This window comes from Phaenicophaeus curvirostris, chromosome 26 (genome assembly GCF_032191515.1).
Source record: "Phaenicophaeus curvirostris isolate KB17595 chromosome 26, BPBGC_Pcur_1.0, whole genome shotgun sequence".
NCBI lineage: Eukaryota > Metazoa > Chordata > Aves > Cuculiformes > Cuculidae > Phaenicophaeus > Phaenicophaeus curvirostris.
Genome location: NC_091417.1, coordinates 1556333 through 1572056, shown reverse-complemented (window position 1 = coordinate 1572056; position 15724 = coordinate 1556333). Strand labels below are relative to the sequence as shown.

The following is a 15724-nucleotide window of genomic DNA, read 5'->3' as shown; positions in this document are numbered from 1 at the left end:
CCCACTCCGGGCCCTGCCGACCGGGGGCTTGGGATGGTGGAGCTGGAGCAGGAGACCAGAGCGAGGATGGAGCTGGTGTGGAGGGCAGGAGGTGCAGTGGGAAGGGGTCCCGGGGTGAGAGATCACCAGGGCGAGCGTCCCTCAGGGACGAGGGTCTCTCAATGTGAGTAACCCCCGGGGGAGGGTAGCCCAGGACAAGGAGCCCTCGAAGTGGGGGGTCCCCCATGGTGAGGGTCCCCCAGGGGGAGAGCTCCTCAAGGGTGAGGAACCTCCAAGGTGAGGATCCCTTGAAGGAAAGAGTCACCCAGGGCCATAGTCCCTCAAGGATGAGGAACCCCCAGGAGGAGAGAGTCCCTGGGGCAAGGGATCCCCAAGGCGAGGGGCCCTTGAGGGCAAGGATTACCCAGGGCGAGGAGTCCTCCAGGGTGAGGGACCCTCAAGGCCAAGAGTCCCCCAAGGTGAGGGTCCCCCAGTGCCACCCCGGGGCCCGTGGGGTCAGTGGGAGCTGGTGGAGCTGGAGCGGGGTTGCAGGTGGGCACGGGGCCGGCCGCTGACGGAGCAGCCGGGGAAGGAGTGGGCAGAGCGGGGCGGCAGCCACGGGGGCTGCGAGTCGGAGGCCTGGCTGGGGTCAGGGCTGGGGCTGCTGTCCCCCTGCAGCGGGCACGGCCCCTCGGCGCACAGCCAGGCGGGCACGGCGGGGCTGGCCGCGGCGTGCGCCGAGCGGCTGCGCACGGGGCAGCATTTGACGCGGGGGCTGGCACAGGGGGAGCTGTGGGAGCTGGGGGGCGCGGGAGGAGGCGAGGGGGGCACTGCGGCGGAGGGACGGAGGGGCAGCAAGGCGGCCACGGGCAGGTGACAGGGGCAGGTGAGGGGCTGCGGGTCGCCCAGGCGGCCCTGGAGCAGCTCCATCATGCGCTGCAGCTCCCGGCTGAGGTGGGAGACCTCCTGGTTGAGGTGGTTGATCTGGAAGGGGAAGGAGAGGAGTGAGCGCCTGTGGGTGCCCCCGGCTGAGCGACCTCAGTGCTTTTGGGGACACCCCGGGGTCCCGCTTCCCACCACACCTCCTGGTTGAGCCTCCTGATGTTCTGCTTTATCTCCTCTGCTTCCACCACCAGGGCTGGGCTGCTTGTGTCGGTCCCTGCTGGAGAAAAGACACAGCTGGTGGCACAGGGCTCTGTGAGTGCCCTGTCCCCATGGCCAGCACCCCTGGCCTCGCCAATACCTGACGTTGGGGAGTCCCTCGCCGCGCTCTGCAGCAGAGGGTCCACGTTAAAGGAGAAGGCTTGCGGCTCTGACGTCCCCCCGTTGTCTTCAATCCCATCCACGACTCTAGGGCAGGGAGGGGGTGAGGGATGGCCCTTGTCACCCCTTTGCCCCTCAGCCACCATTCCCCGTGGCCTCAGGAGGCGCCGCGCAGCCCAACCCCAGCAGCAGCGGGACGAGCCGCCAGCACGTCCCACCCTTACCTGGGGCTGAGGTCTGGGGGGCCGTTGGCGTGCAGGGAGGGGATGAGGAGCTTGGGCAGCCTCCTCCCCGCGCCACCCTCCCGCTCTGGGAGCCGGGCATCCCTCCGGCACTGCGGAGAGGGGCTGCGGCCCTGGCTGCAGCGCGCTGGGGAGCGGCAGTTGCGCCGCAGGGCTGAGATCTGGCACAGCTCATCGCCCAGGAGGCTGCTCAGGGAGCCGCGGTGCGCAGGGCTGCTCAGCTGGGGCAGCAGCAGCTTGCGGCGGGTGATGGTGGTGGGCGAGTACTGGAAGACCTCGTCGGGTTCCTCTTCGTCCTCTAGGATGGAAGGAAGGGACTTCTCTGGGGTGGCACCGCTCTCCGGACGAGGCTGCAGGTGGTGTGGAGGTCAGGACCGGTCGTTATGCAGGTTCCGAGGTCCGGCACAGCCACCCCTGCCCTGCCCTCCCCCCTGCCCGTCCCTGGCGTGGCACAAACCTGCGGTGCCTGCGACAGCCGTGGGGACCGGGAGTAGCGGCACAGACCCTGCGGAGAGAGCAGATGGCACCAGCTCAACGGCGTGTGGGACCCCTGTGTGCTCCACGGGGACCAGCCGCGGGCACACACAGCACCGGGCACACATCCACCCTCTCTCTGCCACGGCATGTGCCCTCCCAGCCTCTCAGTCCCCTCCTGGGTGGCCAAGCTACTCCCAGCCCCGTGCATCAGCCTCTTCGCCATCAGGCTGCTCTCCTTCCTCTGCTGTTCTCCTGACACTGATGAGCTTCCAGACCTCAGCCCATGTGTCCCAAGCTGGAACTGTGGCTGCACATCAACTCCCAATCCTGGCTCAGCAGCATCAGTTCTCCCGGGAGCTTGCTGCCAGCCAGGGGTGGGTGACAGAGCTTCTGCATCCCCCGCCATGGTTTATTTATCCTTCTCCTAGGCAATGGACACGTTGGGTTTTGGTAGGGCTATTTGGGATGTAGAGAGCAACCTCTCACCCCCTCATACAGGGCCTGGAGGTGGTGGGTGCCTGAGGTAGATGCTCTAAAGGAGCCTCTAGCCACCAGTGCAGAGCCAGCAGCAGAGATGGGGGAGGGAAAGAGCCGCAGAGCTATTTCTGCAGCAGAACACCCCCCCCAGCTGCCGAAGTTGGCAGCATAACTGAACCTGGCAGCTCCCAGCACTCTGGAGGGGTCCTGCCCTGGCTGGCTGTCCCAGGGTGCCCATGGTCCCTTCCACCCCCATTTCCAAGCCCGCAATCCTCCTCTTCCAAGCCCTCCATCCTCCTCAGCCTCCTGCATTGCCAATACTCTTCCTTCCAATTTCCTGGGTTGCATGGAGCTGAGAGGAGCCAGGATGGGACGTACCTGCATGGCCAGGGTGGCACAGCCACAGCGCCCACCCCAGCCTCGGAGCCTGGAGACCAGGAGCAGGGGGTGGATAAGATCCCCTCCTGTGGCCTCAGCCCTGTTCCAGCCTCCGGGGCTGCGAGGGTGGGAACGGGCCTGCGAGGGAGGACACGCACCCACCTCCATCTCGCTGCCCTCCCGCAGGTTGAAGGTCAGGTCCTGGTGGATGTCTACCGTGAACTTGCTGGCGTACTCGGGGTAGAGCTGCAGCACCTCGCAGAGCCCCCGCAGCCCGATGTACTGCAGGTCGCAGTAGGTCAGCGCCTTCACGTCCGCGTTGGTTTTGATCACTTGGTCCGTGCTGCACAGGTCGGCGCCGATCAAATCCCCTTTGCCTGCAGGAGGGGTCGCCCAACAACGTGAACCTCGGGGTCCGTGCCCGGCTGGGCAGCAGAAGGGGCTGGGGGAGAGCCCACACCGCCTTCCCTCACCCAGGATGGCCAGGACCACGTTGTCCTTCAGGACCTCGAGGGAGCCGGAGCAGACAAAGTAGTTGGCCTGCAGCGCGTCGCCCTGGCGCAGCAGGTACTCCCCCGGGGCGCAGAACGAGGTCTTGATGTGGAGCGAGAGGGAGCGGAGGCAGCCCCGGCTGGCCGTCTCGAAGACGGGCAGCTGCAGGATGTCCTTGTTGAGGTGCATGGCCACGTCCGCACGCAGCTCATCGGGGAAGTCGTGCAGCAGCTGCAGAGAACGGTGCCGGGGTGCTGGGGTGTGGCTGGCAGGGAGCAGCCTTCCCACATGGAAGCATCTCGCTGCTCAGCTGCCTCGGCAGAGCCCAGCAGTCCCGGCTGGCCCACGCAGGACAGCTCTGGCTGTGGTGGTGGGTCGTCTCTGCTCCGTGTGCCTGTCCTGCCCCCTAGGCTGGCAGGAATCTGCCCCGCTCATAGAACCATTTAGTTGGAAAAGACCTTGGAGATTACTGAGTCCAACCGTACCTGTCCACTACTAAACCATCCCTGAGCACCTTGTCTACCTGGCTTTTAAATCCCTCCAGGGATGGAGACTCAACAACCTCCCTGGGCAGCCATGTCCAGTGAAGGATTTCAGTGAAGGATTTTTCCCAATGCCCAATCTAAACCTCCCGTGGCACAACTTGAGGCTGTTTCCTCTCATCCCATCGCTTGTTATTTGGGAGAAGAGACCAGCACCCACATCACTACAACCTCCTTTCAGGTAGTTGTAGACAGTGACAGTTCTCCCCTCAGCCTCCTTTTCTCTAAGCTAAACAGCCCCTGTTCCCTCAGCACTCCTCTTAAGACTTATTCTCCGACTCCTTCAGTCATGGCACCCAGTTCTGGTCCTTGCAGCATCAGAGCATGGACACGTCCACATCTGCACACACGTGCACACAAACACACACGGCCCTGCACGCTCTTGCCCCATCGCTGGGCGCAGGGCAGGGGGCTGGAGCAGCCCACACCTCCTACCTCGTTAGCATCGATGCCGTTGTTCACGGACCAGGTGGTCTGGAAGTACTCCAGCATCCTCTGCTTGAGCTGCTGGGGCAGGCGGTGGACACGGATGAAGTCCTTGAGGTCCTTCATGCGGGTGTGGTAGAGCGAGCGGCGCGAGTACATGCGCTGGATGATGGCGGTGACGTTGCCGAAGACGACGGCGTGCATCAGCGCTGGGCACCGGGAGGGCAGCGTCAGGCCCAGCGAGGGGCCGGCTGGGCTGGGGGCTGCGGCATTTGGGGTCCTAGGCTCTGCCCCACCAGCAGCGTGGGGCTGAGGGTTCGTCACAGCAGGCATCTCCGCTATCCCCAGCTGCAGGGCTGTCCCACCGGGCACAGACGTTCATCGCCTCCCCCTCGCGCCCTGCCTTGCGTGGGGACCCGCACCCACCACTCCAGCAGCCACCGAAGGAGCCCCCCAAGCCCTGCCCCGCTCCCCGCCTCACCCCCGATGAGCATGGTGCAGATGGAGAAGATCTTCTCGGCGTCGGTGTTGGCGCAGACGTTGCCGAAGCCCACGCTGGTCAGGCTGCTGAGGGTGAAGTAGAGGGAGGCGATGTAGGCGCTGCGGATGGAGGGGCCCCCCACTGAGTTGTTGATGTAGGGAGCCTCCAGCCTCTTGCCCAGCTCGTGCAGCCAGCCTGCCAAGCACAGCCGGGGGTTAGCGCTTGCGGACGGGCTCAGCACGGCTCCCATCCCCGCCCTGGCCTCGCTTCACAGGCAGGAGCCACCCAGGAGGGCTGTAGACCCCGCTGCTGCCCGTCCCGCGGCTCTGCCCTCTCCCCTCTCCACCCCAGTGTGCTCCGCTCACCGATGTCCCAGGTCTGGGGGTCGTTGCTCTCCAACTCCTTGCGGCCGATGACGTACCAGATGCAGGCCATCCAGTGGGCCAGCAGCGCGAACATGGACATGAGCAGGGTGAGCACCATGGCGCTGTACTGCGAGTAGCGGTCCAGCTTCTGCAGCAGCCGCAGCAGCCGCAGCAGCCGCACCGTCTTCAGCAGGTGAACCAGCGAGGTCTGGGGAGCAGGGCAGGCGTGTGAACCCTGCTGGAGGCACAGGCAGGGAGGGACCCCCTGCCTCCCCCTGGAGCAGGGACCCTTCATCCCTCCCCACAGCTGCCAGGAGGGTCGTGGGCTACGGGGCTGACTGGGAAGAGCTCGTCCCCCAGCGGCCTCCAGCATCCAAAAGGCAGCTGGGAGCACAGCTTGTCAGGGCACCGAACCACCTTGGGAGGTTTTGAATCGCCCTGGGAGATTTGGGGTGCTGGAGAGAGGCAGGGAGGTGAGGGGCAGGAGGGAGGGCAATGGCTTTGCTATCGGAAGCTGCGTTTGGTGAAGCCATGCAGGCAGAAAGCTGATCTGCAGGAGCCCAGGGTTGTGGGTCGGGCAGGCGCAGAGCAACCGCTGGGTCTGACCCCAGCGAAGCGGCTCAGCACAGACCCGCTCCCACCGCTCCCCGCTGCCCAGGGGCTCCCTGTCAGGGCTGCCCAGCCTGTAGCCGCAACACTGAGACCTCAATCGCTTGGCCACCTCTTGCAGGGAAGTGCTGCTTGTGCCCAAGCCCCCCGGCTCGCCCAGCCCCGGCGGAGCCAGCGGTGGCCCTGGCTGTGGCCACAGCTGTTTTCCTGCCAGGCGGCATCGCCAAGGCACAAGCAGAGCCGGGTTTTTCTCACGGGGGGCAGTTCCAGCCCCAAGTGCCCTTATCCTCCCTGCACACTCCAATAAGAGTAATTACAGCCTCGGCACTCGCCACCCTCCTCCCCTCCCTGCCCCAATTAGCGGAGGATGGGAAGGGGTTGGTGCCAGCAGCGCTGCTCATCGCACCCTCTGCGCTGCGCAGCCCCTCGAGAGCCCGGGGAGGCTCAGGCTGAGACCTGCCTTCATCACCAACATATAACCCCGCGTGCCCACACGTGTGAGCACCCAGAGCACTACCAGAGCCTCTCGCTGCGATGGTTTGTGCGCACCAGGCACTTGTCCTGGGATGTGGAGCTGCTCCACAGCCTGGGCAGAGCTCAAGTGCACTGGTGCTGGGTGCTGGGTGCAAGCGAGGCGCTTGCCTGCAGCACCCTGAGCGCTGCTCTGGCATTTGCTGTCGTTTGTGGAGCCTCTGGGTGAATTAAGCTGCGTGGGAGGCTTCCTGCTATCACTGCCCTCGCTGCTTCCCCGTGCTGCCCCCAGACCCAAGGCACGGACCCTTGCAAAAGGCGCTGCCTGCGCCCTGCTGCCCCCCACCCGCAGCACTCACCACGGTGACGTTGAAGACGTAGAGCAGATCGAAGGGCAGAGCGGCGATGAGATCCACGAAGAACCAGGTGGCCACGTAATGGATGCAGATGGAGCGGGGCTCGTACACCACCTGGCCCGACTGGCTCACGTACGTCGTGCGGAAATTCAGGATGATGTCTGCCTCGGGGAGAGCAGGATCAGCCCTCACCACCCCCACCGTGGCCAGGGGAGCTGAGCCGGGGTCTGAATCCGATCCAGACCCCAATCCCGGGGTGCTCAGCACCAGCAGCAGGAGCAAAGTGGTGCCAGCTCCCTTCTCCATCACCCCTAAGGTCGGCTCCTCTGGTCTCATCCCCCACATCTCACGCGGGTGCTCAGCCCCAGGCACGGACCTACCCAGGATGAAGAGCATCTCGACTGCGATGTCGCTGACGATGGTGCTGCGGGCGGCCGAGAGGCTGTCCTCCGTGCCTGTGAAGCAGACGTTGTAGGGGACGGTGACAGCCACGTAGAAGGTGGCCAGCAGGATCAGCCAGTCCCAGAGGGCCTTGAAGATGCTATAGTGGAGCAGGATGAAGCGGGACTTCTGCACCGAGGCCACTTTGTACTCGGGGATGGACGGCTTGTTCTCAAACACGTTCTGGGGGAGCAAGCAGCAAGGTGGAACACAGATGGCACAGGGGCCATCCCAAACGAAGGGGTGGAGGTCACCACAGTCCCCCCTCCTCCTGACTCGCAGAATAATGGAACAGTTTGGGTTGCAAGGGACCTCAAAGCCCATCCAGTTCCACCCCTGCCATGGGCAGGGACACCTCCCCCTGGATCAGGGGCTCCAAGCCCCATCCAACCTGGCCTTGAACCCCTCCAGGGATGGGGCAGCCACCCCTGCTCTGGGCAGCCTGGGCCAGGGCCTCCCCACCCTCACAGGAGAACATTTCTCCCTAAGATCTCATCTCAATCTCCCCTCTTTCAGCTGAAAACCATTCCCCCTCATCCTATCCCTGCACTCCCTGATCCAGAGCCCCTCCCCAGCTTTCCTGGAGCCCCTTTCAGTCCTGGAAGCTGCTCTAAGGTCTCCCTGGAGCCTTCTCTTCTGCAGGCTGAACAACTCCAACTCTCTCAGCCTGTCCTCATGCAGGAGCTGCTCCAGCTCTCAGATCATCTCCATGGCCCTCCTAGCTGACAGCTCCCAGTTCCAGGGGTATGGACGCACATTTCCAGTGGGGCACATGGGCTGCGCCGAGGTCACCCTCAGAGATGGGCACAGAATGCCCAATTACAGCACATAAATTAACGCTGCGCTAATGCTATTAAAGGTAATCCAGTGGCACTGCCAGCTGCTGCTCAGAGCCACCCCAGGTGCCAACCCACGGGATGAGGCAGAGCCACCACCACCCTCTGCAGGGACACGACGCTGTTGGGGGCAGCTGGAGCTTAGCCTCGGCAAGGGGAGAGCAAGGTCCATCCCTGTCCCAGCACCTCCAGCCACCACAGTTCAGGACAGGCACACTCAGACTCCTTGCCTGCTTAGAATTATAGAATCCCTAGGTTGGAAAAGACCTTTGAGACCGTCAAGTCCAGCCGTATCTGGCTGCTATTAAATCATATCCCTGAGCTCCTCATCTACCCATCTTTCAAACCCCTCCAGGCATGGGGACTCCACCACCTCCCTGGGCAGCCTCTGCCAGTGCCTGAGAACCCTTCCAGTGAAGAAATTTCTCCTGATGTCCAATCTAAACTTGCCCTGACACAACCTGAGGCCATTTCTTCTCATCCCTATCCCCTATCACTTGGGAGAAGAGACCAACCAGCCAGCTCTGGGACCTTGGCCACCCCCTGTCCTGGCCCCAATCTGCAGGCAGCGCCCATCGCTGCGGCCGTGCCCAGGGACCCTGCGCGGGGGCACCGCAGCCACGCAGCTGGGCTGGCACAGCGATGATGCTGGTCCCTGCTGCTGCTGGAAACCCCAGCGCTCACCGGCTTGTGGCTGCTGCAGCCTGGTAACGGCGCTCCCGGCGCTCCCCAGGGCCAGCTTGGCTGTGCCGCGAGCAGGCAGGTTTTCCTGACAGCTAAAGTGCGAGACAACCTTGCAAGAGCTGCCAGAAGAGCTGCTCTCCACGCAGCCACCCGCTGCTCTCTGCTGCTGCCAGCAAATTGCAGTTGCACCCTGGATGACGGTGCAGGTGCTGGGGTTGGAGGGTGTTTTGGTGCCTGGAGAGGCCGATGAGGTGCGTGTACGGCACAGCATCCCAGTGGGACTGGGCTCTGCTGCAGGACTGGGACTGGGAGAGCTGTAGCCCCACCAGCCCACCCGCAGCCCCAGCCCAGGAGGCACCAGGCGAAGCTTAGGGCTCCCACAAGTCCTTACACGGTTGATTTTCATCTCGCTGCGGTCCCTCCTGGGAAGCTGGCTGCTGAGCCGGTGCAGCACCGTCCGACCCTGCCTCTGTGCCGCCCGCAGGCGTGAGCTCCCAGGTTTCTTGCTCCTCTGCTTCTCTGCAGTGGACAGGACACGCTGGGTTAGTGGGAGCCACTTCGGGGACCCCTCCTCGCATGGGTCAGGAAGGACCCAGCCAGGAGCTGGGAGTCCCTTTGCCATGCACCCACTCTGCTCCCCAAATCCTGTCCCCATCCCACAGACACTGCTCACCCTCCTTCTTTTCGCTCGGATGGCTCCTGCCCCGGCTCTCTGTGATGTCCTTGAAGGAGAAAAGGAAGAGCACCACCTCTCCCTTCTCGTTCTTGATGGGCATGATGTCCAACAGGCACCAGAACGCGGCTCCTGCGTGGAGGAGAAGGGGTGGTGAAGGCAGGACAGCCCCACCGCTCTTCGGTGGCCTCAACCTAGGACCCACACGGGGCTGAGTCCCAGCCGGAGTAGCATGCAGGTCCCAGCCCCATGCACCACTCACCACCCTTCTTGTAGAAGCAGACCTCGGTCTGGTACTCCTGCCTGCCATCCAGCACCTTCTCGATGCGCTGCAGGACGGGCTCGCTGGTCTCGGCCCCGTAGAGGAAGCGGCAGCTGCAGTTCTTCTGCATGACCTCGGTGCGGGCGAAGCCGGTGAGGTCGCAGAAGCCGTCGGAGCAGTAGACGATGGGGAAGCCTTGGCGGACCTGCGCGTTGGCCAGGATGAAGTTGCTGTCTGTAAGGAGATGCAGCCCCCGCTGAGGGCTTGAGGCCACTCTGAGGGGCGTGAAGGGGAGCCCATCCCTCCCAGACCCCCATGCATCCCTCTGGGATGAGGAGCCGTGTCTCTGGTTGTTCCCAGAGCTGGCCCATCCACTGCCCCCCTCCCTCCAAGGACCCATCCTGGGCAGCCCCACATGCTGGAAAGCGAAGGAGCCCAGCTCCAGCTCCCGGCTCCCATCACCAGAGACACCATCCCAAGCGAGGCAATTCACGCCTCCCCCTCTCCATCTGCCGCTCCCACCTCCCGCCGGGGCTCAGGCAGCTTAGCGGGCGCAGAAGCAAACCCAGCCGGGCGCTGCCAGCCCAGAGCTCTGGGCTCTGGTGCCGGAACCTCCAGTCCAGGCTTGGCACCGTGATGCCACCTGCCAAGAGGCTGGGAGAAAATCGCAGAGCCCGAGGTGAGCCAGGTCCCCACGCTGCGCCAGCACGGAGGCCCAGGGGAAACACAGCATCCTTGTCTCTCACAGCACTGTGTGAGGCCTCCCTGGCATCACCTCTGCCTGAGCAGGGAGCCGGCGGCAGGCAGAGGAGAGCCCTTGCCAGCACCGCACCCCATCCCGATGCAGAACAGCCGCTTTCCCCTCGCAGCCCCCAACCCGGGCGAGGGCTCTGCCCCCAGGGCCACCGTGGGTCCCTGCTGCAGGCTCCGTGCCAGCGGGACAGATGGCCTTGTGCTAAAAGGGTGCCAAGGAAACGGGGTGTACAGCCGGCGCGGGCTGTGTTTGCACCCGGCGAGGGCACTTCGGGTTGTCCCCAGCCCTGACACGGTCCCCAGCCCATGAGGTCCCAGCCCAGCACCCCAAATCCCCATCATCCCAGCACTGGGATCCGGCAGGCGTGGTCTTGCCCTGCCTCCTAATGAAGGAGGGGAGCCCGCAGCAGGTTCCAGCCCCCGAGCATCCCCAGCTGAGCTGTGCCAGGGCAGGGCAAGGGCAGAGGAGGTTGCGGGGAGGAGGGGGTGGCAGCCACAGGCAGCCCTGGTACGACGGGGGTGCAGCGGGGCCACCACAGCACGGCTCAGCCCAGGATTAGCTTGGAGAGGCAAAAATAGCTTGAAGCTGTGACTAAGGCCAGATTTTGGCTCTGGGGAGCCAGGATTACTGCGTTGTCCAGGATGTGTTATTAGAAAAAGAAAAAAAAAAAAAGGCTGGCATTTGGGATCAGCTCTGCGGAGCAGGGGGGTGCAGCCCTGGGGGGCTCAGCCTGTCCGGACGGGCACCCCTGGGCTCAGAGGGCAGCAGCTGCGCGGGAGAGGCAGGGTTAACTCGCACGGTGTATCACTGTAGCTAAAGCCCCTCTCCATGGCAGATAAAGCCGATAAGAGATACATCAAACCTTCAAAGCTGGACACTGTTTAAAAGTGCCCGGGAGGCAGGTTGGCAGGGCTGAAGGCAGGGTGCCGCCACCACGCTGCGGGGCAGATCTCATCTCCTAGGGGCAAATTCCCAGGGCTTTGCATCAGGGGGTTGCAGCAGTTCAGGGGGTTCCTCAGAGAGCCAAATCCAGCCCTGGGAAGCCCAGGGCCAGCAGAGCTGGGGACACTGGTCCCTGCTGCTCCTGGGGGCTTTGCTAACACCACAGCAGAGCTGGGGGAACTCTCAGAACTCCTGGCCAGCTCAGCAGAGCACGATCCTGCTGAGGACGTGGATGCTGGGGCCACGCTTGGCCTCTGCCCTAGCACAGCATCACTAGCGAAGGACCGTGCGGCTCAGCCCTGGCACCTCTGGGTGCAGCTCAGCCTGAGCTGGAGGGCTTCGGGGGGCTGCCTGCCTCGTGATGCATTGAATCTCAAAGGTAACACCCCAGATGAGAGCTCCTACAGGCAAACAACACCCTGTGCCACACCAGGCCAGGAGTCAGCTTGGCACTGCAGCCAGGGAATACCCAAGGGGGCAGCCGGTGCCACGGGAGATGCCCCAAGCTCCCGGCATCGTTCCCATGCCAGCAAGGTGAGGCATACTCAGCCCGGGAGGCTCCTGCTCCGAGCGATTCTGGGGGAACGTGGGGTGAGCCCTGAGCACAGCCTGTCCTCGGGCGGCTGCGCGGTGCCAGCGGTGCCAGGAGCTGCCACGCAGCGCCCCGGCATGATCCGCTCCTCAACATGCCAGGGCCTTAATCCATCCTGTCCCCAGCAGACGGACACGGACACGGAGGGGAGCCCAGCTCCGAGGGCCACGCCAGCACCTCCAGCTGCGGGAAGGAGCCGTAAAACATGCAGTGCTGGGGTAGCACAAGAGTCACCCCTCCCAAAACCCACTGCCCCCAGTGCCCCCCCGCCCGGGGCTGTGACCCCGCGCAGACTGGAGCTTTGCTAACTGGGGGTTCGTGCTGGGCGGCACTGGGGGGCCCCGGAGACCCCGCGAGGTCTGCAGCAGCAGCACCGCGGGCTGCAGGGCGACGAGCTCAGCCTGTGCCCCACATGCTCCCCAAAGACCCCAAATCTGGGGGCTCCTGGGGCTGCACCCCGACCTCCGCGGGGCCAGCCACGACCCGCATCATCCCCCCCTCCACCCCAGGACCACGGGTCTGGGTGCAGGATGGGGCTGAGATGGGTCCTTGGGGAGCCCTGGGGCGGCCTGGAGGGGGGTCCCGGCCATGCAAACCCATCCCGGGGTCTCCCCAAGCCCCCCAACCCCCCTCTCCCCCCGCCCCCCCCCCCCCCCCCGCGGCGAGGGCTCTGTCCGTGGTGCTGAACCGCCCGGACACCGGGAACCGGAGCCCCGAACGGGGCCGGGGGTTGGGGGGGGGCGGCCGGGAGCCCCGAGCCCCGATACCGACCCGGGGAATGGGGGGTCCCGGAGCACCGAGCAGCGACACGGACACGGGAGGGGGATCCCGGAGCATCCATCCCGGCCACGGAAACGGGGAACGGCGGGTCCCGGAGCCCCGAGCCCCGAGACGAGGGGGTCCCGGAGCACCGAGCCCAGTCCCGGACACGGGGGGCGTCCCGGAGCCCCGAGCCCCGACACCGATATGGGGAACGGGGTGGGTCTGGGAGCGCCGAGCCCCGACACGGGGGGTCCCGGAGCATCGAGCGCAGCTGCGGACACGGGAGGGGACCCCGGAGCATCGATGCTGGTCACGGAAACAGGGAACGGGGGGGGTGCTGGAGCCCAACACCGACACGGGGGGTCCCGGGACCCCCCAGAGGGCACGTAGGGGCCCCGGTACCGGTCCGAGCGCCGCCCCCCGCCCCCCCCCCGCCGCCCTACGTGTGCCATCGAAGCGGGTGGCGATGGTGTCCAGGAACGTGTTCTGCGGCGCCAGCAGCCCCTTCATCACCGGCATCGTCCCGCCGCCCCGGGCCCCTCGCAGGTGCGGATCCCGGCTCCGGGAGGGGCTGCCGCTCCGCCCCCGCCCCGCCCCGCCGGCTCCGGGAGGGGCCTGGGCACCGGGGGCACCGGCACCGCCCGGGGGATGCGCCACCTGCTCGGTACCGCGATCCGGTGCACCGGGAGGCACCGGGAGCTGCTCGGTACCGCGATCCGGTGCACCGGGAGCTGCTCAGTACCACGATCCGGTGCACCGGGAGGTGCTCAGTACCACGATCCGGTGCACCGGGAGGTGCTCGGTACCATGATCCAGTGCACCGGGAGGCACCGGGAGGCACTGGGACCTGCTCGGTACCGTGATCCCGTGCACCGGGAGCTGCTTGGTACCACGATCCGGTGCACCGGGAGGTACCGGGAGGCACCGGGAGTTGCTCGGTAGTGTGATCCGGTGCACCGGGAGGCACCAGAGCTGCTCGGTACCAGCTCGCTCGGCACCGGGGATACCGGGAGCTGCTCGGTGCCGGGAACCAGCGCATCGGGACCTGCTCGGTACCGGCCCTCAGCCCCGAGGGTTCCGGAGGCTGGGGAGGGGGCAGAACCCAGTGTCCAGGCTCAGCTGTGTCCTGTGGGCCCCCCCGAGGGGCACCCAGTGGTGACAGGACCCTGAGCAGGGACAGGGGGTGGGAGGGGGCCAGGTCAGGGTCCTGTGGCCAAGGAGAGGGTGGCCAGAGCCTCCCTGGTGCTGGAGCCGGTGGGGGATGCTCCAAACCCTTTAGGGAAGGGGCTTCACAACCCCCGGGAAGCCTGGTTGAGGGTCTGTTCGCCCCAGTTCTGCTCCGGCATCCATCCAACTGGCCCAACAGCGGCTGCACCAGCCTCGCCAGCTGAGCCAGGGCAGAGCTGTGCCCCCCAGCCCCTCCCCAGAGAGAAGGCAGATCCGGGTCACGTCAGGCTACCATTTATTGTAAAAGGCCAGCGGTGCCTGCGGTGCCCTGAGCAGGCTCGGCCAGGGCCAGGAGGAGGTATGTAAAAGTGCTATTTACACCAAACTCCCTGGGACCCATCCCCTCGGGACCCCCTTCCTGCACCCGCCGCCCCCACCCCACTCAGTAAAAGCTCTTTGCAGCTCCCTGGGCCTGGCTCTTGGTCACATCCCTCCCCGCGTGCCCCTGGCACTCGCTGGGGCCGGCAGGGCTGGGGTCGGTGCCCTGGAGGGCCGGCGTCGGCTGAGGATCCGTGCCCGCCTGGCAGCCAGACGCGTCGCGGCAGGCAGAGCTGGGATGCTCGCCGCGCTTGCCCATGGTGAGGATGCCAGCGGCGTGGTTGCCGGAGCCGTGCAGCAGCCGGTAGAGGCGGCTCTGGAAGGCTGGTGGGATGCTCTTCCTCTTGCCCAGCGTGAGGATGCCGGCGGCGTGGTTGCCCACGCCGTGCAGGAGGTCGTAGATGTGGCACGAGCAGGTCTTCTGGCGGCAGCACTCGGGCAGGCTCTGCCGGGCAGTGGCCAGGGAGCAGAGCAGGAGCAGGAGCAGGAGGCAGGCAGCTCGCTGGAGCTGCTGGAGCAACGGGCGGCATCAGCGCGGGGCAGCACAGCCGCAGGGTTGCCCCCCAGTCCGGCCACCGTGCCCACCGGTGTCTCAGCTCCTGTCCACGCCGCTCACCGCGGCTCTGCCTGCTCATCCCCACGCGTGGGGCACCCCCAGAACAGCACCCGGGGGCACAGCCAGCCCCGCACGCTTGGAGCAGCTGGGATTGCTTCTCCCCACGCCAGCCCCAGCAACCACAGCACCCCCGCCACGCTCCAGCACCGGGTAGCTGCGTCGAACACCCTCCCCTCCGCCACAAGACAAGCACCCACAGCCAACACCGCAGGCACCGCGTGCCCAGCTCCCTCCCGAGGAGCCCATGTGGGGCTGAGCCCCTCGAGCAGCTCCCGGCTGTGGTCAAGGAACCCTGAGAAGGAACCAGCCAGACCCTTCTGTACCTCCAGCCCTCCTCCCGGCCTCCCTCCCAGCTCCGTGGGCAGCAGCGCTTTGGTCCCACCTTGGTATCGGGCACCTCCATCCTTCTCGCGGTCTTCAGCTGGTGGAGGAGCACTGGGGAGCGTCCCGCCAGGCACCCGAGAGCACAGCACCCCGCGCCTCTGCTTTATAGCGCCCGGCACAATGGTGCTGCCAAAAATACCCGCGGGGCCAGGTGGCAGCAGCCGGTCTCTGGGAGACACGGGTGCGCGGTGGCCGGTAGCTCGGAGACCGGCCAGGCCTTTCCCCTCATTTGCGGCTCCTCTTTGTGCGGGCGCCGGGCGCAGCGGCCGGGGCGCGTGGGACTAATGAGGCCGTAATTGCCCATGGGCCCCGCGGCCGGTCCGGCACAAAGGGGCTGAAGGTCAGTGCTGTGCAGGTGCCAACCCTCTCCCGAGAGCCGCAGCTCGCCACTCCGCTCCTGGTGGCCCCATTAGGCTAATTACCTCCCTGAACAAAGGGGTGCTGGGCAGCTGCACGGCTCCGTGACGTTGGGGAGTCGTCACGCTGCGCTCCGCCGGTGCCAGGGGAGGGATGGAGCCATCGGGGTCCCCATCCCCAGTGCCACAACTGTCCCACCTTGGCCGCACCTGGGCATGCAGAGGGAGCCACAGGGCACCGGGATGTGTCTGATGCTCTTTGTCACACCCCAAAACCCCAGTTCGACCCTTGCCCTGGGAGCCCCTCAGCCTGCAGGAC

General features: G+C 65.7%; 1 protein-coding gene across 1 annotated transcript; it reads right to left on the bottom strand.

The window, feature by feature from the left end:
• Positions 1-330: 330 nt before the first annotated feature.
• KCNH4 (potassium voltage-gated channel subfamily H member 4) lies at positions 331-13058 on the bottom strand. The gene is made up of 16 exons (XM_069876951.1): positions 12948-13058; positions 9455-9688; positions 9193-9324; positions 8911-9038; positions 6939-7182; positions 6562-6719; positions 5123-5330; positions 4758-4952; positions 4286-4485; positions 3290-3539; positions 2979-3193; positions 1942-1989; positions 1467-1834; positions 1223-1329; positions 1062-1138; positions 331-963 (listed from the first exon to the last, which is right to left on the bottom strand). The coding sequence occupies exons 1-16, from the start codon at positions 13021-13023 to the stop codon at positions 496-498; spliced, it is 3108 nt and encodes a 1035-aa protein (XP_069733052.1). The 5' UTR covers positions 13024-13058; the 3' UTR covers positions 331-495.
• Positions 13059-15724: the final 2666 nt, after the last annotated feature.

What these genes read in the sequence shown, in the direction of transcription:
- KCNH4 (XM_069876951.1), bottom strand. Translation starts at nt 13,023, where the DNA reads ATGCCGGTGATGAAGGGGCTGCTGGCGCCGCAGAACACGTTCCTGGAC. An exon ending in CGTGGTCCTGGCCATCCTGG is followed by an intron (nt 3,194 to 3,289) that starts GTGAGGGAAGGC and finishes CCCCTCCTGCAG; the next exon opens with GCAAAGGGGATTTGATCGGC. An exon ending in GGCTGTCGCAGGCACCGCAG is followed by an intron (nt 1,835 to 1,941) that starts GTTTGTGCCACG and finishes CACCACCTGCAG; the next exon opens with CCTCGTCCGGAGAGCGGTGC.